General features: G+C 35.5%; 1 protein-coding gene across 7 annotated transcripts in view; it reads left to right on the top strand.

Moving 5' to 3' along the window:
* The window catches only part of LRRK2 (leucine rich repeat kinase 2), a 205,786-nt gene that overhangs the window by 99,201 nt on the left and 84,010 nt on the right, over positions 1 to 22,575 (top strand). For all 7 annotated transcript variants that reach the window (XM_024991931.2, XM_010805062.4, XM_059886557.1 and 4 more), the window contains 7 exons: positions 1,550 to 1,736; positions 2,828 to 3,009; positions 8,420 to 8,649; positions 9,066 to 9,193; positions 10,783 to 11,001; positions 14,293 to 14,494; positions 15,072 to 15,160. In XM_024991931.2, coding sequence (XP_024847699.1) covers positions 1,550 to 1,736; positions 2,828 to 3,009; positions 8,420 to 8,649; positions 9,066 to 9,193; positions 10,783 to 11,001; positions 14,293 to 14,494; positions 15,072 to 15,160 — 1,237 coding nt within the window. The remainder of the gene's footprint in view (positions 1 to 1,549; positions 1,737 to 2,827; positions 3,010 to 8,419; positions 8,650 to 9,065; positions 9,194 to 10,782; positions 11,002 to 14,292; positions 14,495 to 15,071; positions 15,161 to 22,575) is intronic.

Here is a 22,575-nt window from a genome sequence, read left to right as displayed (position 1 = left end):
ATATAGTCAAATAAATTTTATTGCTTTCAACTGTTTTTATAAAGTAACTAGAGCAAAATCTAAATCTAATAGAGCAATATCTAACAAAGTAGAGCAAAAATGTTGCTTTATAGATCTGAATCTTGGTCTAGCAGATCTTAGAATTAATTTATCATGCTTCAAATATGCTGGGTGAAAAGAATCAGTAACAGTAGTAAAAGTCCAGGCAACCTTTTACATAGTCAAATATACCACAGTTGCTACTTTTAGTTTTTCTACACATGTAACCTTACACGTGACATGTGTTTTCCTGCTGTTTCTTACAAACTTTGTTTCCCTGGTGACTCAGGAGGTAAAGCGTCTGCCTGCAGTGCAGGAGACCTGGGCGTTCAATTCCTGGCTTGGGAAGATCCCCTGGAGAAGGAAATGGCACCCCACTCCAGTACCCTTGCCTGGAAAATCCTTTAGATGGAGGAGCCTGGTAGGCTATAGTCCATGGGGTCACAAAGTGTCGGACATGACTGAGCACTTCATTTTCTTTTTGGGTAGCTATTCCTGTATGAAAGCAACAAATTTTCATTGAAGGCATACTGTACACAAGATATCATGATCAGTGTTATGGTGTATATCACACTGAGACAAGCTGGTAATAAACTTGAGGACCTGACCTCTGAAAAATCCATCCAGATTTGAATGAGATTGAAGAGAGAAATGGAAGCTACATATTTGTGAATCTTGTATAGAAGGCAGGAATTTTAATTTTGTTAATTATGATTTCTCATGCATTGTAAATGTAAAATACAATCTTTCATTCTGATTGACATTTTTATATTTCTGAAGTAGGGAAATTAGACCTCAATTTAGTTTTTATTGGGCCTTATTTAAATGTTCCTATTAAGACATGCCTTTTTTTTCCTACCACATATACCTTTACATATACAAAAAACCACACCTGTGTACTCATATATGTTTTTTTTTTTAATTTTCTTTTCTTTTCTTTAATTTCTTTTAATTGAAGCATGATTACTTACAATACTGTGATAGTTTTAGCCGTACATTGAAATGAATCAGCCATGGGTGCCCATATGTCCCCCCATCCTGAATCCCTCTCCCACTTCCCTCCCCACCCCATCCCTCTGGGTTGTCCCAGAGCACCAGCTTTGAGTGCCCTGCTTCATGCTTCGAACTTGCACTGGTCATCTTTTTACATATGGTATTGCATATGTTTCAGTGCTATTCTCTCAAATCATACCGCCCTTGCCTTCTCCCAGAGAGTTAAAAGCGTGTTCTTTACATTTGTATCTCTTTTGCTGCCTTTTTTTTAAGATTGTTGTTACCGTCTTTCTAAATTCCATATATATGCATTAATATATAGTGTTGTTGTTTCTCTTTCTGACTTGCTTCTCTCTGTATAATAGGCTCCAGTTTCATCTGCCTCATTAGGACTGACTTAAATAAATATTAGTTTTAAAATTATATCTTATTCTCTGCTGAAAGTTATTTGTGATGTTATTTCATGTATTTAGGAAATACTCACTTGATTTTTATTCTCGACATTGTATTGTTTCAGCCTGCGGTCCTTAGATATGAGCAGCAATGATATTCGATATCTACCAGGTCCTGTGCACTGGAGATCTTTGAACTTAAGGGAACTCTTGTTTAGTCATAATCAGATCAGTATCTTGGACTTGAGTGAAAAAGCATGTGCATGGTCTAGAATAGAGAAACTACATCTTTCTCATAATAAACTGAAAGAGGTAAGGAGATCATATTTGTTTAAAATTATTGCCAATTTGAAAAAATGTGCTTTTGTAATGTCTGTTATCATAGATGATCATTTCAAAATCTGTTATTTGATACTGCTTACTTTTTGAGTAAGATCTAATCCTACCCTGAGGTAAATGGGTATACTAACATGCTTAATTTCCTTAAAGATTGCCTTTTGTACTCTCTTTTATTTTGAATATCTATATATTTATATATGTTTGATTGCAAATACATGTAATGCTTTAATTGTGTCAATTTACCATGAAATCTCTGATCTGTTAACAGACTCTCAGACATGCTGCATTTCTCAAGTTTCACCAGGCCGTGTATAGCCTTTGTTCTTCAGCTGACATTGTTTTCCACATTCTTAAATTTCTGTATTCTTCCATCATACTCCCTCACCCCCTCACCCAAATGGACCAGTCTTTATTATAAATCTGAAATTAACTGTCCATTCATCCCAGCTTCAAGCCTATTGTCTATAAAAGCCAAAGAGAGTAAAGCGTCTGAAACCATGAGGTTCCAGAATAACTCTGCATAATTTTGGTACCTAGCTTTTTTGCATCAGATTACTGTTTGCTGTTATAAAAATAATGAGTATTACTTAAAAATTTGGAATATTGCAATTATTATGCCACCTAAGGTTTAAACATTTAGTTGTATTTTGAGAATGTTAAGTTATATGTAAATTTGTGATGATTAGATCTTTGGTTTTGCTGAAGAGCATAGTGAGAGGGAATAGCCTGAAGCCACCGACTATTGGATTTGGATACATATAAAAAACTTCTTTATTTCAATGTTGTGAAGCAATGAAATATGCTTCCAAGGGAAAATGGGTTTTAAAAGATTATAAACAAATGCCGTAGATTGTTTTGGGTAAGTCCTTTATATTTATGTTTTCAAACATTTTTGATGGGAACTATGACAAACCTTTGGAAAGTTTTAGAACTCTGTTGGAAGGCTGTACAGTTTGCTCATAGAGTCTCGGAGCCTCTCTTGTTTTCTAGTAGCATCTTGTTTTTTGATAGCACACTTTTCTTCCTTCCCACCAACAGCGTTTGCTCTTTTTTATTTCATTAAGATTCCTCCTGAGATTGGCTGTCTTGAAAATCTGACATCTCTTGATGTTAGTTACAACTTGGAACTGAGATCCTTTCCCAATGAAATGGGGAAATTAAGCAAAATATGGGATCTTCCTTTGGATGAACTGCATCTTAATTTTGATTTTAAACATGTAGGATGTAAAGCCAAAGACATCATAAGGTTAGATACTTTTATTTTTATTTTTTTAACTGAATTTGTTTCCGATGTCCTTTTCTGGTTACTTTGGTGGATATATAGTTACAATTCATAAAAAAGAATGTATAGGACCATCTAGCATGATGTACTCTATGTCATTTGCCTTTTACTTAGTAAATGGATTTATTTGGTGCCACTGCAGAGCTTTTAATTTCTTCCTGGCCAAGTTAAGGTTGAGAAAATTACTTCTCCTTATTATGCTTTTCAGTAGAAATGGACTCTAAAAGGAAATTATTAATCTTTGTTCTCTTATTACCAATTATCAATCTGAAGAAATAGAGCAGAATATAATGGCTTCTCGATCTGGGTTTCATGTAGGAAGTATTTATCATATGTCTATTCTATCTTAAAGCATTATAGTTACTTAAAGGATATAAAATTACTTCTGTTTTGCCTATGAAGCTGATAACCTACTCAACCTTATCATTTTTGAAACCACCAAAACTTTCAAGTATGCTTGTTTCTGATTTTATACTTTATGAACTTCAAGTTAATAATGAACTTTATTCTATTCTTTGTTACCATTTGAGCATGTTAGTCTTGTTACCTACCCATAAAATCATGTTTTTATTTCCACAAACTGCTCCTATCTATATTTATCTTATAGGTTTCAACTCAGTTATCACCTCTCAATGGATCCTTGACTTGCCTATAATATCTGCTGTGTTTACTCTCTGTTTCATTCGTGGCACCAAACACAGAGTCTGGCATACAGTTAATAATTGTTGCATTATCAGTGAACTTGGAGTTCCTAACTACCTACTTATCTAGTTACCCAATTCTCTTCCTTAAATTTTCATAATTTACATTTGACTTTCTGTCTATTTTATGATCAAAGTGTTTGTGAGCAGTTATGCTAAATAACATGACTACCCCTCATCCTACATAAGTATTTCCCATGATTTTCCTTTCTGAAACTGGAAAAGATGCTCATATAAAATTTGTTCAATTCTTACTAAACATTTAGTTGTAAGAAGTTTTCAGAGTATTAAGCTATCAAGCTACTATGTAACTTAAATATTTTTAAACCTTTTAAACATTTTTAGAGAGTACATAGACCTGGAGTAATTTAGAAATTGTAGTTCTCACTTGCTTCTTTGAAGAATGACAAAGAATAGTGAAGTCTTAATAAATAGATATTTGGAACTTTGATTTTCTTGTTTATTGGTGATGCAGATTATCAAGAATGTTCCTCAAAGTCCTATTAATTGTGAGAATGAATCAGTTAATATTCCCTAAGATTCACTTATGATTTAGTTCACTATTCTAATTTTGAACTGTGGCAGCATTTTAACATAGTTAAATGTATTTTTCTGTATCCATTTTATTTTTAAGAACATTTACATGTTCTGTTAATTTAAAGATGGTATTGTTAGCCACTGGTAGCACTTCTAGTAAGTTTCAATTACTTTTGCATTAATATTGTTAGGAATAGCAACATATTATCTGCCGATAGTAAAATCATTTATGTGTATCAGTGTAGTTTAACCAATATGCTCTTCCTTTCCATGTACATTATATGTATGCATGTACAATATATATGAATATATACATTATGTATACCATGTATGAATACATGTACCAAATAGAACCTTACTATCAAGGATGAATATAACAGTATGCTTGTATACTCTACCTTGATGGTTTTGATTTTTTTTGCTGGAATATAATTGCTTTACAATGTTGCATTAGTTGCTACTGTAGAACATTGTGAAGCAGCTCTATGTATACATATATGCCCTCCCTCTGGAGCCTCCCCCTGCCATTCCACCCATCTAGGTGATCACGGAGTTGTCCTCTGAGCTCCCTGTGCTATACGGCAGCTTCTCGCTGTTGTAAACACGGTAATATATATATGTTAATACTGCCTCTCAATTCGTCCTCCCTCTCCTTCCCTGCCTGTTTCCACAAGTCTGTTCTCTGTGTCTATGTCTCTATTCTTGCCCTGCAAATAGGTCCATCAGTACTATTTTTCTAGATTCCATATATATATGTGTTAATATATGATGTTTGTTTTTCTCTTTCTGACTTACTTCACTTTTTATGACAAGCTCTAGGTTCATCCACATCACTTCAACTGACTCAATCTCATTCCTTTTTATGAGTAACATTCCATTGTATATATGTACCACATCTTTACCTATCATCTGTCGATGGACATCTAGGCGGCTTCTATGTCCTGGCTATTGTAAATACTGCTGCAATGAACATTGGGGTATATGTGTCTTTTTGAGTTATAATTTTCTCAGGGTATATGCCCAGCAGTGGGATTGGTCCAAGGCTGAACCAGGAGGAATTAGAAAATATAAAAGACCAGTCGTAAGTAATGAAATTAAAACTGTCATTAAAAATCTTCCAACACACAAAAGTCCAGCACCAGATGACTTTCCAGGCAAATTCTGTTCAAACACTTAATGAAGAGCTAACTCTTATCCTTTTAAAACTTTTCCAAAATATTGGAAAAGGAGAAGCACCCCCAAATTCGTTCTTCAAGACTACCATCACCCTGATAATTAAAGCAGACAAAGATATTGCAAAAAAAGGTTCCTTCTCCAGGGAATCTCCCCATTTCAGGGATCAAACCTGGGTCTCTTGTATTGCAGGCAGAGTCTTTACAGACGGAGCCACCAGGGGAGACCTACAAAAAAAAAAGGAAGAAAATTATAGACCAATGTCACGGATGAACATGGACACAAAATCCCTCAACAAAATACTAGCAAACAGAATCCAGCAACAAATTAAAAGGATCATATACCATGAACAAGTGGAGTTTATCACAGGAATGCAAAGATTCTTTAATACATGCAAATAAATCAATGTGGTATACCATATTAACAAATTAAGAATAAAATCATATAATCATCTCAATAGATACAGAAAAAGCTTTTGACAAAATTCAGCACCTGTTTATGATCAAAACTCTCCAGAAATGGTCGTGCTGCTGCTGCTGCTGCTGCTAAGTCCCTTCAGTTGTGTCCGACTCTGTGCGACCCCATGGATGTCAGCCCACCAGCCTCCTCTGTCCCTGGGATTCTCTAGGCAAGAATACTGCAGTGTGTTGCCATTTCCTTCTTCAGAAAATGGGCATAAAGGGAACTTACTCAACATAATAAAGGCCATATATGACAGACTAACAGCAAGCATCATTCTCAGCGGTGAAAAACTGAAAGCATTTCCCCTAACATCAAGAACAAGACAAGGATGTCCAGTCTCACCACTTAGTCAACATAGTTTTGTAAGCCCTCACCATGACAATTAGAGAAGAAAAAGAAAGAAAAGGAATATAAATTGAAAAGGAAGAAGTAAAACTGTTTGCAGATGACATGTTACTATATACACAGAATCCAAAAGATTCTGCCAGAAAACTGCTGGGATGTTATCAATGAATTTGGTAAAGTTTCAGGATACAAAATTAATGCACAGAAATCTCTTGCATTCCTATACACTAGCAACAAAAGAGTAAAAAGAGAAATTAAAAAAGTAATTACATTTACCATCACAACAAAAGAATAAATTACCTAGGAATAAATCTACCTAAGGAAGCAAAAAAACTATACTCAGAAAACTAAAAAACACTGATGAAAGAAATCAAAGAGGATACAAACTGATGGAAAAATATACCATGTTCTTCTATTGGAAGAATTGATAGAGAAAGAATTGATAGAAAATTAATATACTACACAAAGCAATCTACAGATTCAGAGAAATTCCTATCAAATTACCAGTGGCATTCATCACAGCATTAGAACAAAAATTTTTGTAGTTTGTATGGAAACACAAAAGACCCTGAAAAGCTAAAGTAATCTTGAAAAAGATAAATGGGGCAGGAGGAATCAGGTTCCCTGTCTTCAAACTATACTACAAAGCTATAGTAATCAAAACACTATAGTATAGTACTGGCACAAAAAATAGAAATATAGACCAGCAGTACAGGATAGAAAGCCCAGAGATAAACCTATAGACTTCCCTGGTGGCTCAGACGGTAAAGCATCTGTCTACAAAGACGGAGACCTGGGTTCGATCCCTGGGTTGGGAAGCTCCCCTGGAGAAGGAAATGGCAATCCACTCCAGTACTATTGCCTGGAAAATCCCATGTACAGAGGAGCCTGGTAGGCTACAGTCTGTGGGGTTGCAAAGAGTCGGAGATGACTGAGCAACTTCCCTTCAATCTATAACAAAGGAGGCAAGAGTACAATAGAGAAAAGACAGCCTCTTCAGTAAGTGGTGCTGGGGAATCTGGACAGTTACATGTAAAAGAATGAAATTAGAATTCTACCTAATATCATAAAAAAAAAAAAAAAAAACTGTAAAACCCTTAGAGGAAAACATAGGAAAAATACTCTTTGACATAAATCACAGCAAGATCTTTTTTTGACTTATCCCATAAAATAATGAAAATAAAAACAAATAATTGGCACCTAATTAAGCATAAAAGCTTTTTGCACAGCAAAGGAAACCATAAACAAGATGAGAAGACTACCCTCAGGATGGGAGAAAATATTTGCAAATGAAGCAACAGACAAAGGATTAACCTTTAAAATATACAAACAGCCTATGGAGCTCAATATCAAAAAATCAAACAGTGCAATCAAAAATGGGTGAAAGACCTAAATGGACATCTCTACAAAGAAGACATACAGATGGCCACAAGGCATATGAAAAGATGCTCAGTATCACTAATTCTTAGAGAATGCAAATCAAAACTACAATGAGGTATCACCTCGCATCAGCCAGAGTGGCCATCATCAAAAAATCTATAAGCAATAAATGCTGGAGAGGGTGTGGATAAAAGGGAACCCTCTTACACTGTTAGTGGGAATGCAAATTGGTATAACCACTGTGGAGAACATTATGGAGCTTCTTTAACACATGGCAAAACCAATACAATATTGTAAAGTTAAAATTAAAAAAAAAAACAATAGCAAAAAAAAATAAAATAAAACTTGTTAAACAAACAAAAAAAATTAAACATTGATCTACCTTGATTCTTTATCCTATGGGCTTTGTAAAATTTTATGCTTTATAATTTTTAGAGTTTTATTTGTGGTATTTGAAGAAATTGTGTATGTGTTTTATGTAAAATTTTAATGAGTATTATAAATATTTTGATACTTAGATTCTTTCTAGTGTCATTATATTTGATGAGGCTTCTAATCATTATCAGCTAGACCAACCAACATCACTAACAAAGTAGATGTATTAAATGCATTGAAAGACACATGCATTATTAAGTTAGTATGAGTTATGTGCTCTTTTGCATACTGTACATTATGACATTTTGATATTTAAAATAATTCAGTGCATAAGAATTCACCTATAGCCTAAGTATGCTGTTAAGCAGTTTATTATTTTATTTTTGTTTTTCAAATACCAGGTTTCTTCAGCAGCGGTTGAAAAAGGCTGTGCCCTATAACCGAATGAAACTTATGATTGTGGGAAATACTGGGAGTGGCAAGACCACCTTATTACAGCAATTAATGAAAATCAAGAAATCAGATCTTGGGATGCAAGGTGCCACAGTTGGCATTGATGTGAAAGACTGGCCTATCCAAATAAGAGGCAAAGGGAAGAAAGACCTCATTCTGAATGTATGGGATTTTGCAGGTATTTATTTTGCTAAATTTTTTATTCAGATATCTTTTTTAAAACAGGGAATTAAAAACTGAATTTTCTGTTTCAATACTACAGAGACCTGATGGATCATATGGAATTATTCCAAAGTCATTTATTTCTTCTAATTCTTCCCTTGCCACCAGAATGGAGAAGCCATGGAAGGAAATGTTAGGAACCAGCACGTGTCAGCTGAAGCTACATAGCTGACACATAAGCAAGAAATTGTCAATCCCTAGTAAAAACCCAGTGTAATCTTGTAGCTGTTATCTATTGATTGTTTCTCTCTCTCTCTCTCTCTTTTTTTTTTTTTGTATGGTAAAGAGTGGGTAGTGCCATCTAACTTTATTTTTGAAGAGGATTTTTGTCTATTCTCTGGAAGACTGAAAAGTTCTCCAATCTTTATTTAGGTCGTGAGGAATTCTACAGCACTCATCCCCACTTTATGACCCAACGAGCCTTGTATCTTGCGGTCTATGACCTCAGCAAAGGGCAAGCAGAAGTTGATGCCATGAAGCCTTGGCTTTTCAATATAAAGGTGATATGACCTGACAATTTGAAAATAGAAAATAGTTCATGGGTTTTCTTATTGTATATAAGGTGATTTATTTGGGGCAAATAGTACCATCAAACAGACTTTTCAAATACTTTTTTTGCAAGAAAGTTAGAAGAACTTAAACTTTGAGTTAGGAAATTTTTAGGAGTAATTAAGTTGTGACATGAAAATAGTATGTTCTATGTTAATGAAAGATAGAGAAATTTGAAGCCCTTTTAATCTGTTAAAAATGAGAATATATGTTAGACTATATTTTTATATTCTTTTTTATTTTATTTTATTTATTTATTGGCTGCACTGTGTGGCTTGCAAGATCTCAGTTCTCTGACCAGGGATTGAACTTGGACCATGGCAGTGAAAGCCCCAAATCCTAACCATGAGGCTATCAGGGAGCTCCCTGGTATTATTACTTATGTATAACATGAATTTCCTTAATTTTAAATAAACTGTAGTAAGAAAAAGAAGCAATCTATGCATTACCAACTGTGTCCTCAGAGGCAATTTAGTGTAAAGCCCTGTAGGACTTACAGTTTTAAATGGTCCCAGATGAATATTATATTTGAAATTTTGTAACTTTTACATTTTGTCTCTTGCTGTTAGATATTCCTTCATGTATATATGGTTTAAAAAATATGTGCCTTTTTAGAATTGAGACTAAAGTAAAGATGAATGGTTATTGAATAATGCTCTAGTAGGCTCTTCTGTGAGGCAAATCTGAGCCACCAGGGAAGCCTACTATTAAGAGACATTTCTAAGTATAAAGACAGGTCAACTTAAAAAGTATCAGCAGATACATGCTTGACTTTATCTTATAATCTATAGATAATACATTAGAATATGTAATGAATCCATACACCTTTTCCAAAGGAATACCCAAGACAGAAGTAGCAATAAAGTTATAAATGACAGTCATCAATCAGATGAAATAATTTAGATGAAGCTTTTCTCTCTCAAAGAGATGGGGACTGGGCAAGTGGTCAGGAAGGAAATACAATGTGCTTTTAACTTTGTATGAAAAATAATGTTCAGTTCCACTTTGCTGAACATAGTTTTGTTTTTGCCAAATAAATCCTCTACTTCAAATTACTGTCCAAATGCTTTTATTACTTTAGTGACTTGTTTTTTCTTTGTAGAAGCCACACTGAATTACTATAATTTGAATTAATAAGGTTTAATTCAAAGATAAGGAAGAGAAAATATAAAACAAATTATTACTCTGATATTATTTGGGTGTTATTAAATACTATTTTATCTAGAAGCCTAAAGCACACTTAAAGAATAACCCATTTTAGGCACAGAAGAAAGAAATGTGCTATTACTGTCACATGGGCTGCCTGAAAAGTGACAATAACTAGATTAAGAAGGAGCATAAAAATGACTTTTAAAAATTTCTGAAGTTTAATTTGTTTCCTTAGGTTTAAGGAAGGGAAGACAGTTGTCATTTTCTTCTTGAGGTCTTTTGAATTCTCATTTCGACTCTAGTGAATTTCGTAGAAAGTGAATATCAATGGAAATATAAGCAGTGTTGATTTTAAAACAAACACAAGAGTATTTTGTATCTTCCCCCATAGGCCCGTGCTTCTTCTTCCCCTGTGATTCTAGTTGGCACACATTTAGATGTTACTGATGAGAAGCAGCGCAAAGCCTGTATCAGTAAAATTACCAAGGAACTCTTGAACAAACGAGGGTTTCCTGCAATACGAGATTACCACTTTGTGAATGCCACTGAGGAATCCGATGCTTTGGCAAAACTTCGGAAAACCATCATCAATGAGAGCCTTAATTTCAAGGTAACATGGTTCATTGCCTACCCTAGGTGGTAGATAAATATAATTTATTAACTCTTACATTCTGCAACTGCTAAGAAATATCAGCAGTCTTGAGAACAACTATCTTAAAAGTGTGTTTTTTTCTTATCTGTTAGCATTATTCAAGTACTTTTAATTTTAAAATTATTTATGTTAGACTTAATTTTGAACTCATAGAATTAGAAATTAAAAATAATTGAGAATCCTGAGAGAAAAGGGTATCTGAGAGGCTGAGAAAATGTTCCTGAGAGAATCTGGGACATGTTTCTGATGCCCTTTCTCTCCCAACATCCTATAGTATTGATTCAATCAAAAGGATAAAGATGGATGTTGGGATCTTGGAGTTATCTTTCTTGTATTTTTCTTCGACTGGTTTTCCTCCATCTGCTCCTTTCTTTTGGAGTTTCTGTTTTATGTTCATCTTGGTCTTTGTTCCTTCATGTCTTTGTCACTGTGATCCCCCTTTGAAATATATATTTTTTTCCCCTTCAATATTGAGAGAAGGCTCTTTCATCTGGTCACCATGGTCTCTAATTTGGTTTTCAACAATGTATAAGCAATATTCTAGTTCAGACAAACTTTAAGAATTATGTTTTTGATTTACAAAGTTTTTATTTCTGGTAAGACAAATATAGTTCATAGAGTTCATAAAACACAAATAAATTGGTTAACAAATGCTTGTTTTTAATACTGGAAAGAGAAAGAAATTTTACCTGGGCTCTACAGATAGCAAGGGGTAAACTGTACTGGAAAACACTTTGAATAGTTCAATATGACAAACACAATAGTGGATCTCACTGTTAGTCTCTATTGGTTTAGCTCATTAGTACTAATGATCAAAGCGGTGGCTCCTAACAAGGGTCTTGTTTTGCCTGGAAAGTCCCAGTGTAATTATTGTGTCTCACTACATTCTCAGAAGCATTCCAGTTTGGATGATAAGTTATACGGTCACCTTGGTTATAGCACGTTGTCCAGTTAGCTTAGTTCTGTTCCATTTCTACAGATTATGCTCTGTCCAAAACTTAATGAGCCATTTGTAAGTGTGCCCGTATTTGTGGTGCCCAGAGAGAGAATTTGCACATTTATATCTTTCCACACATTTATCACAATCAATAAAAGCTTTTACAAATGTGGGTCAATGGAGTTTTATGTTAGAAGAATAAAATATCATTTATCTCTAGTTTTTGCTACTCTTTTCTGAGACATATGATTAAAGAGTGACATGACTTTTATGAAACAAATGCATCAAATTAATATATTCAATTAAATATCCTCTTTACCCAGGGAGTTTCCTTTTGAGACTCTCTGTACTTACAGAACTTTGCTGTTACTTATAATATTTTAATAGCTTCTCTTTTATCATTGATATCAGACCATTTATCATATTTTAAAAAAGAATTCTTAAAGTATGAGTTTGTTTTGAGAAAATCTGAGTTTAGTTGAGAAGTCTATGAATAAAGTAGTTGATTCATCAAGCTGGACTAGTACTACTTTAGGCTAATAGCAAGTTAGACCAGTTTACTGGCAATAAGACCAGTCTGCTTTCTGCACTTGTACATGAACTCTGAAGGCAATACCGGATAGGAGGTTAACAACAAATGCTTTGAGAAACGGCAGTATTATTTGAAGGAAGGTATATATTGCAAATGGATGCATCATTCTGTTATGTTGGTTTGAAAATTCAATTGGCTGCTTTGCAGAATAGTGATGCAGATGACCCCAAAACAAAACGCCTGCCAACTTGAATATTCTTTCCTCCCTGAGGTGCCTCAACCTGTATTCAGTCAGCAGCTTTTAATCTATTTAGAAATCTTTTTTGTTTGGCCTTTCATTTGTTTTTCATCTTTTCCTTTTATCTTGATCTTTTCTAATCTTTGTGTGTCTCACTCTTATTAACATGTGTCCATGCAGAGTTTAGAATAAAAGCTTTCTGTTTTGACTGTTGGTGACCTGATGATAAAGGAAGTAGGACAAAATAGAAATCAGTGCCAACAATGTCCCTCTCGGTCTTGTCCAGCCCCTTACCAGAGTGGGATCCTTTGCTCACCCTGTAATCCAGCCCTGTAAAATCCATCCCTTTGTTACTTGACTACTATGTGAACTCTTGTTTACTTTTATATGTAGGTTTCCCTTCTTGGGTTAAACGCAAACTTCAATCTGAAGTTCTGTTTTATCTTAATTTATAAATGATGAAGAGAGGGAATATGAAAAGTGGAGATTAGTGAAATTATATTTAATTTTCTGGTTCAAGGGGTATGTCTAAACAATCTTGACTGTTTGGAAGTAAATATGTAAGTAATGGTTACAGCTGCTATAAATCAGGTTCCTGAAGGATCAAGAGTAGAAAAAGAACAAGTATAAAGTTTATGTGTGTGTGTGTGTGTGTGTGTGCGCGTGTGTGCAGGTATAATAAACCCAGTTTCTATTTGTATAAGTTGAAGAATTCAAGTAGAAATTTTATTCTTTATTGTCAAGAATATATTCATGGGTTGAGAAATGAGGAGAGTTTGCCACCTGGTGGTTTGCAAAGGCATTTACTATTATTAAAGTTGTATTTCTATTTAAAATTAGATTTTTAAGAAAAAATGTTTGGAAATATTTTTATTACAGAAACTCTCTTCATAAGGTCATTCTATTAAAATTTTGATTTTAATTAGATTCTAAGTGTAAGAGACCCCAAATCATCTTCTCGTATAGAATCATTGGGGTTTAGATGATTTTTTTATTTTTCCAAGTTCAGGTCTCCATGAAAAAGCATAGCTTGGTGAGGAAATTTCATGTCTGTCTCCAGACTTCACTGTTGATATGTACATCCCACTAATATTACATTTTGCAAATAGCAAGAACAAAATTTAGTTTTACTTTCGGATGTGGATATTTTCATCTAAAAAATAAAGTCCAAAAGCTCTTACAATCCTGACCTTTATGTTAGCATATCTATTGCCTGTAGATTTAATGTCTTAGAAAATAGTAGGTCCTTTATTTAAGGTTAATGATTTGTCCTGGATTTCGCCATGGATTTTCTGAATACCTTGATAATTATTTCCATACAATGTTATTTGATAGTTCTTTCCAAATTGGCTTCTGTGTTCATTTTTTTTTTCTTTTTTTAAGGTAATCTTATTTATTTCTCACGATTCAATTAGTCTTACATTGCATCTTGATTTTATTAAAAATAATCATTTTCTGAATGATTAGCACAGAATTTACCAACTACCTGACACATAGATGTATAAAATGGATTTTTACAGCTTGTCATCTGTAATTTCATAGATCCGAGATCAGCCTGTTGTTGGGCAGCTGATTCCAGACTGCTACGTAGAACTTGAGAAAATCATTTTATCAGAGCGTAAAAATGTGCCAATTGAATTTCCTGTAATTGACCGGAAACGATTATTACAACTTGTGAGAGAACATCAGCTGCAGTTAGATGAAAATGAGCTTCCTCATGCAGTTCACTTTCTAAATGAATCAGGTTTGTTTATTACATATTTTTTCAAAGCTCTGCAGTAGAGTTGGTGAAAATGTATCTGAACCTTGTATAGAATTTACATTTAAAAGAATATTGACAAAATTCTTTAATAGGTAGCTGATGTTTTTTTCTTTTTGAAAGATCATCATGTGTACTGATGTGGAATCATATATTATGTCATAAGAGAAAAATTTAGAAATTATCTAAGGACAGTAGTGGAAAAAGTCTCTCAGCCAGAGTTAAAACACGTGGATTCTAGAGCTTGACTGTAGTATTCAGGAACTGTGAGACTCTAAGTTCAAGCTATATCCTTCATAGTATCAAGTGAATTTAGTGTATGTGGAAGTTATTTTTACACTTGCAGGAGAATTATTATTGTGATGGTTTAACTTGGCACTTGGAGAATCAATGGTTGACTGAGATGAAAGCTAGGATGCACTGGTTCTGGTCTCAGCTCTGACCCCAACGATGCTGAAGTTTCCTAATCTGTAAAGTGAGGAGGCTGGGCTAGATTCTCTGTGAAGCCCCTTGATATTTTCATATTCCAAATTCCATGTTTCACTTTTGATTTTTCCTACAGGGGTCCTTCTTCATTTTCAAGACCCAGCATTGCAGTTAAGCGACTTATATTTTGTAGAACCCAAGTGGCTTTGTAAAGTCATGGCACAGGTTGGTATATTATACTTCTGAGGCATGGGGGTAACACCTAGAGTACTGAGGTTTATAGAGTTTGTGTTTAGTTAAGGTAGAAACTCCAAATACTTTGGCCACCTGATGTGAAGAACTAACTCATTGGTAAAGACCCTGATGCTGGGAAAGATTGAAGGCAGGAAGAGAAGGGGACAACAGAGGATGAGATGGTTGGATGGCATCACTAATTCAATGGGCATGAGTTTGAGTAAACTCTGGGAGTTGCTGATGGACAGGGAGCCCTGGTATGCTGCAGTTCATGGGGTTGCAAAGAGTTGGACACAACTGAGTGAACTGACTGAAGGTAGAAAGTACTGTGAACATAGAAAATGGTAGAACAATTTTTGTAGAAGATTGCATAAATAAGAACTTTGTGGAAGAGGAGAAGATATCTTAGAATTTAATGTCTTTGTTTTCAATTCATAGACAGGTGTTTGTGTCACTCTGTTCCATAGTACCTTTCTAGATCCAAGAAGTTTTTCTTTATGCAGTCTTCTCACAAATTGTTCTACCATTTTCTATATTCACAGTTTTTTGGCTTGTTTATTGATATAATTAGTTGAATGAAAGCTTTGTGAAAATCTGTGGAGTAAATAAGTATAAGAAAATTGGGTTGATGAGCTTGTGAAACCTCTGTCTATAACATGTCGGGAAATTTTGACTCTTCAGTGGAATATAAAACTCTGGGCTTCTCTGGTAGCTCAGATGGTAAAGAATCTGCCTGCAATGCAGGAGACTCAGGTTTGATCCCTGGGTGAGGAAGATCGGCCTGGAGAAGGGAATGGCTGCCCACTCCAGTATTCTTGCCTGGAGAATTCCATGGACAGAGGAGCCTGGCAGACATAATTGGATTGATAAGGCTGTGAAACCTCTGTGTAGACAATAAGGAAGGAAATTGTGACTTTTCAATATAATATAAAACTCTAAATGCTTAGCATTTTGAAAAGTGGTAGTTATGGCTGTCTATATTTCATATGGAAAATTTCTTCTATCAATAATAATCAGTTACCAATGAGTTTATATTAATTAGCTACCATAATCCTCTCTGTAGATTTGCCACAGAAAACCATTCAAACAACACACTAGCTCAGGGTTCCTCAATGTCAGCCCTATGGACATTTGGGGGCAGGTAATTCTTTGTTGTACATTGTAGGAGGATAGCAGCACCTTTGGCCTCTACCCTCTAGACGCCAGTATGGCGTCTACATCTTTGGCCTCTACCCTCTAGTACTTTCCCAGTATGAGAAGCAAAAATGTACCCAGAAATTTCCAAATATTTTAGGAAGTACAAAATCACCTTGGGGAGGACGACTGTGTCTGGATGAATCATGAATTGAAATGAGCTTAGGGAGGGAGTCTTCAGCATGTGTACTCACTGGAAGCTATTTTTCTTATAAGTGTAATTTATAGTTACTAAAATATATCTTTTTACATTAGAAATCTCTTTTCTAATTAACCACAATGTTAATTAAATCCCTTCAGATAATCTGAGTGATAGTTCCTAAATTTCTTTTTTTTTTAATTATTTATTTTTTTTTTGGAGGCTGATTACTTTACAATATTATATTGGTTTTGTCATACATTGACATGAATCTGCCATGAGTGTACATATGTTCCCCATCCTGAACCCCCACTCCCACCACCCTCCCCATCCCATCCCTCTGGGTCATCCCAGTGCACCAGCCCCAAGCACCTTGTATCATTCATCGAACCTGGGCTGGCAGTCTGTTTCACATATGATAATATACATGTTTCAATGCCATTCTCCCAAACCATCGCACCCTCGCCCCTCCCACAGAGTCCAAAAGACTGTTCTATACATCTATGTCTCTTTTGCCATCTCGCATACGTGGTTATCAATACCGTCTTTCTAAATTCCATATATATGTGTTAGTACACTGTATTGGTGTTTTTCTTTCTGGCTTACTTCACTCTGTATAATAGGCTCCAGTTTCATCCACCTCATTAGAACTGATTCAAATGTATTCTTTTAATGGCTGAGTAACATTCCATTGTATATATGTACCATAGCTTTCTTATCCATTCATCTGCTGATGAACATCTAGGTTGCTTCCATGTCCTGGCTATTATAAACAGTGCTGCGATGAACATTGGGGTACACGTGTCTCTTTCGATTCTGGTTTCCTCAGGTGTGTATGTCCAGCAGTGGGATTGCTGGGTCATATGGCAGTTCTATTTCCAGTTTTTTAAGGAATCTCCACACTGTTCTCCATAGTGGCTGTACTAGTTTGCATTCCCACCAACAGTGTAAGAGGGTTCCCTTTTCTCCACACCCTCTCCAGCATTTATTGCTTGTAGACTTTTGGATCACAGCCATTCTGACTGGCGTGAAATGGTTCCTCATAGTGGTTTTGATTTGCATTTCTCTGATAATGAGTGATGTTGAGCATCTTTTCATGTGTTTGTTAGCCATCTGTATGTCTTCTTTGGAGAAATGTCTGTTTAGTTCTTTGTCCCATTTTTTGATTGGGTTGTTTATTTTTCTGAAATTGAGCTGCAGGAGTTGCTTGTATATTTTTGAGATTAATTCTTTGTCAGTTGCTTCGTCTGCTATTATTTTCTCCCATTCTGAAGGCTGTCTTTTCACCTTGCTTACAGTTTCCTTTGTTGTGCAAAAGCTTTTAATTTTAATTAGGTCCCATTTGTTTATTTTTGCTTTTATTTCCATTACTCTGGGAGGTGGGTCATAGAGGATCCTGCTGTGATTTATGTCGGAGAGTGTTTTGCCTATGTTTTCCTCTAGTAGTTTTATAGTTTCTGGCTTTACGTTTAGATCTTTAATCCATTTTGAGTTTGTTTTTGTATATGATGTTAGAAAGTGTTCCAGTTTCATTTTTTTACAAGTCGTTGACCAGTTTTCCCAGCACCACTTGTTAAAGAGATTGTCTTTTCTCCATTGTATATTCTTGCCTCCTTTGTCGAAGATAAGGTGTCCATGGGTGTGTGGATTTATCTCTGGGCTTCCTATTTTGTTCCATTGATCTGTATTTCTGTTTTTGTGCCAGTACCATACTGTCTTGATGACTGTGGCTTTGTAGTAGAGCCTGTAGTAGAGGTTTTTTGTATTTCCATACAAATTGTGAAATTATTTGTTCTGGTCCAGTGTTCTTGCCTGGAGAATCCCAGGGATGGGAGAGCCTGGTGGGCTGCCGTCTGTGGGGTCACACAGAGTCGGACACGACTGAAGCGACTTAGCAGCAGCAGCAGCAGTTCTATGAAAAATACCGCTGGTAGCTTGATTGGGATTGCATTGAATCTAGAGATTGCTTTGGGTAATATACTCATCTTCACTATATTGATTCTTCCAATTCATGACCATGGTATATTTCTCTATTAGTGTCCTCTTTGATTTCTTTCACCAGTGTTTTATAGTTTTCTATGCATAGGTCTTTTGTTTCTTTAGGTAGATATATCCCTTAGTATTTTATTCTTTTTGTTGCAATGGTGAATGGAATTGTTTCCATAATTTCTCTTTTTGTTTTCTCATTGTTAGTGTATAGGAATGCAAGGGATTTCTGTGTGTTGATTTTATATCCTGCAACTTTACTATATTCATTAATTAGCTCTAGTAATTTTCTGGTGGAGTCTTTAGGGTTTCTATGTATAGGATCATGTCATCTGCAAACAGTGAGAATTTTACTTCTTTTCCAATCTGGATTCCTTTTATTTCTTTTTCTGCTCTGATTGCTGTGGCGAAAACTTCCAAAACTATATTGAATAGTAGTGGTGAGAGTGGGCAGCCTTGACTTGTTCCTGACATTAGGGGAAATGCTTTCAATTTTTCAACTGAGGATAATTTTGCTGTGGGTTTGTCATATATAGCTTTTATTATGTTGAGAATTCAGCTGTGAAGCTGTCTGGTCTTGGGCTTTTGTTTGCTGGAAGATTTCTGATTACAGTTTCCATTTCCGTCCTTGTGATGGGTCTGTTAAGATTTTCCATTTCTTCCTGGTTCAGTTTTGGAAAGTTGTACCTTTCTAATAAGAGTTTGTCCATTTCTTCCAAGTTGTCCATTTTATTGGCATATAGTTGCTGATAGCAGTCTTTTATGATCCTTTGTATTTCTGTGTTGTCTGTTGTGATCTCTCCATTTTCATTTCTAATTTTTTTGATTTGATTTTTCTCTCTTTGTTTCTTGATGAGTCTGGCTAATGGTTTGTCAATTTTATTTAACTTCTCAAAGTACCAGCTTTTGGCTTTGTTGATTTTTGCTATGGTCTCTTGTTTCTTTTGCATTTATTTCTGCCCTAATTTTTAAGATTTCTTTCCTTCTACTAACCCTGGGGTTCTTCATTTCTTCCTTTTCTAGTTGCTTTAGGTGTAGAGTTAGGCTATTTATTTGACTTTTTTTTTTTGTTTTTGGAGGTAAGTCTGTATTGCTGTGAACCTTCCCCTTAGCACTGCTTTTACAGTGTCCCATAGGTTTTGGGTTGTTGTGTTTTCATTTTCATTCGTTTCTATGCATATTTTGATTTCTTTTTTGATTTCTTCTGTGATTTGTTTTTCAGCAGCGTGTTGTTCAACCTCCATATGTTTGAATTTTTAGTAGTTTTCCTCATGTAATTGACATCTAATCTTACTGCATTGTGGTCAGAAAAGATGCTTGGAATGATTTCAGTTTTTTTGAATTTACCAAGGCTAGATTTATGGCCCTATCATGGAGAAGGTTCCATGTGCACTTGAGAAAAAGGTGAAATTCATTGTTTTGGGGTGAAATGTCCTATAGATATCAATTAAGTCTAACTCGTCTCTTGTATCATTTAAAGTTTGTGTTTCCTTGTTAATTTTCTCTTTAGTTGATCTATTGATAGGTGTGAGTGGAGTATTAAAGTCTCTCACTATTATTGTGGTATTATTAATTTCCCCTTTCATACTTGTTAGCATTTGTCTTGGGTGCATATATATTTATGTAAATCTTCTTTATTGATCCTTTGATCATTATGTAGTGTCCTTCTTTATCTCTTTTCACAGCCTTTGTTTTAAAGTCTTTTTATCTGATATGAGTATTTCTACTACTGCCTTCTTTTTGGTCTCTATTTGCGTGGAATATTTTTTTCCACTTCACTTTCAGTCTGTATGTGTCTCTTGTTTTGAGGTGGGTCTCTTGTAGGCAACATATATAGGGGTCTTGTTTTTGTATCCATACAGCCAGGCTTTGTCTTTTGGTTGGGGCATTCAACCCATTTACATTTAAGGTAATTATTGATAAGTATGATCCCATTGCCGTTTACTTTATTGTTTTGGGTTCAAGTTTATATACCCTTTCTGTGTTTCCTGTCAAGAGAAGATCCTTTAGCATTTGTTGGAGAGCTGGTTTGATGGTGCTGAATTCTCTCAGCTTTTGCTTGTCTGTAAAGCTTTTGATTTCTCCTTCATATTTGAATGAGATCCTTGCTGGGTACAGTAATCTGGGCTGTAGGTTCTTTTCTTTCATCACTTTAAGTATGTCCTGCCATTCCCTCCTGGCCTGAAGAGTTTCTATTGAAAGATCAGCTGTTATCCTTATGCGAATCCCCTTGTATGTTATTTGTTGTTTTTCCCTTGCTGCTTTTAATGTTTGTTCTTTGTGTTTGATCTTTGTTAATTTGATTAATATGGGTCTTGGGGTGTTTCACCTTGGGTTTATCCTGTTTGGGACTCTCTGGGTTTCTTGGACTCGGGTGACTATTTCCTTTCCCATTTTAGGGAAGTTTTCAACTATTATCTCCTCAAGTATTTTCTCATGGCCTTTCTTTTTGTCTTCTTCTTCTGGGACTCCTATGATTCGAATGTTGTGTCATTTAACATTGTCCCAGAGGTCTCTGAGGTTGTTCTTGTTTCTTTTAATTCTTTTTTCTTTTTTCCTCTCTGTTTCATTTATTTCTACTATTCTGTCTTCTACCTCACTAATCCTATCTTCTGCCTCTATTATTCTACTGTTGGTTCCCTCCAGAGTGTTTTTTATCTCATCTATTGCATTATTCATTATATATTGACTCTTTTTTATTTCTTCTAGGTCCTTGTTAAACATTTCTTGCATCTTCTCTATCCTTGTCTCCAAGCTATTTATCTGTAACTCCATTTTGTTTTCAAGATTTTGGATCATTTTCACTATCATTATTTGGAATTTTTTATCAGGTAGATTCCCTATGTCTTCCTCTTTTGTTTGGTTTGGTGGGCATTTATCCTGTTCCTTTACCTGCTGGGTATTTCTCTGCCTTTTCATCTTATTTATATTGCTGTGTTTGGGATGGCCTTTCCGTATTCTGGCAGTTTGTGGTTCCTCTTTATTGCGGAGGCTCCTAGCTGTGGGTGGGGTTGGACCTGTGGCTTGTCAAAGTTTCCTGGTTAGGGAAGCTTGTATCTGTGTTCTTGTGGGTGGAGCTGGATTTCTTCTCTCTGGAGTGCACTGTAGTGTCAAGTAATGAGTTTTGAGATGTCAGTGGGTTTTGTGTGACTTTGGGCAGCCTGTATATTGAAGCTCAGGGCTATGTTCCTGTGTTTTTGGAGAATTTGCGTGGTATGTCTTGCTCTGGAACTTGTTGGCCCTTGAGTGGTGCTTGGTTTCAGTGTAAGTATGGAGGCGTTTGATGAGCTTCTATCGATTAATGTTCCCTGGAGTCAAGAGTTCTCTGGTGTTCTCAGGATTTTGACTTAAGCCTCCTGCCTATGGTTTTCAGTCTTAAACTTACAGTAGCCCCAAGACTTCTCCATCTATACAGCACTGATGATAAAACATCCAGGTTAATGATGAAAAGTTTCTCCACAGTGAGGGACACCTGGAGAGGTACACAGAGTTACATGGGAAAGAGAAGAGGGAGGAGGGAGATAGAGGTGAGAAAAAGGAGGAGAATGAGGAGGAATCAAAAGGGGTGAGAGCAAGCTAGCCAGTAATCATTTGCCTGTGTGCTCTCCACAGTCTGGATCCCTCAGAGATGTTCACAGAGTTACACAGAGAAGAGAAGAGGGAGGAAGGAGACAGAGGTGGCCAGGAGGATAAAGGTGGGAATCAAAAGGAGAGAGACAGATCCAGCCAGTAATCAGTTCCCTAGGTGTTCTCCACAACCCGGAACACACAAAGAGATTCACAGAGTTGGGTAGAGAAGAGAAGAGAAGGGGGAGGTAGGAGATAGAGGCGACCTGGTGGAGAAAAAGTAGAGTCCACAGAGGGAGAGAGCAGTCAAGCCAGTATTCTCGCTCTCAAGTAAAAATGGGTACTGAAGATTGGGTTCTTAAAGGTACAAAATTGATAACAAATACCAAAAAGCAAAGATTAAAAATCTAGAGTAGAGGTTATAGTCTCAAAAATACAATATTAAAGGAAAAAACAGTCACAAAAATTATAAAATATATATATATATATATATATGAAGTTTGCTTTAAAAATTGGGTCT

This window comes from Bos taurus, chromosome 5 (genome assembly GCF_002263795.3).
Source record: "Bos taurus isolate L1 Dominette 01449 registration number 42190680 breed Hereford chromosome 5, ARS-UCD2.0, whole genome shotgun sequence".
Lineage (NCBI taxonomy): Eukaryota > Metazoa > Chordata > Mammalia > Artiodactyla > Bovidae > Bos > Bos taurus.
The sequence above is the reverse complement of the archived record's forward strand: the minus strand, read 5'-3'. Positions and strand labels throughout refer to the sequence as shown.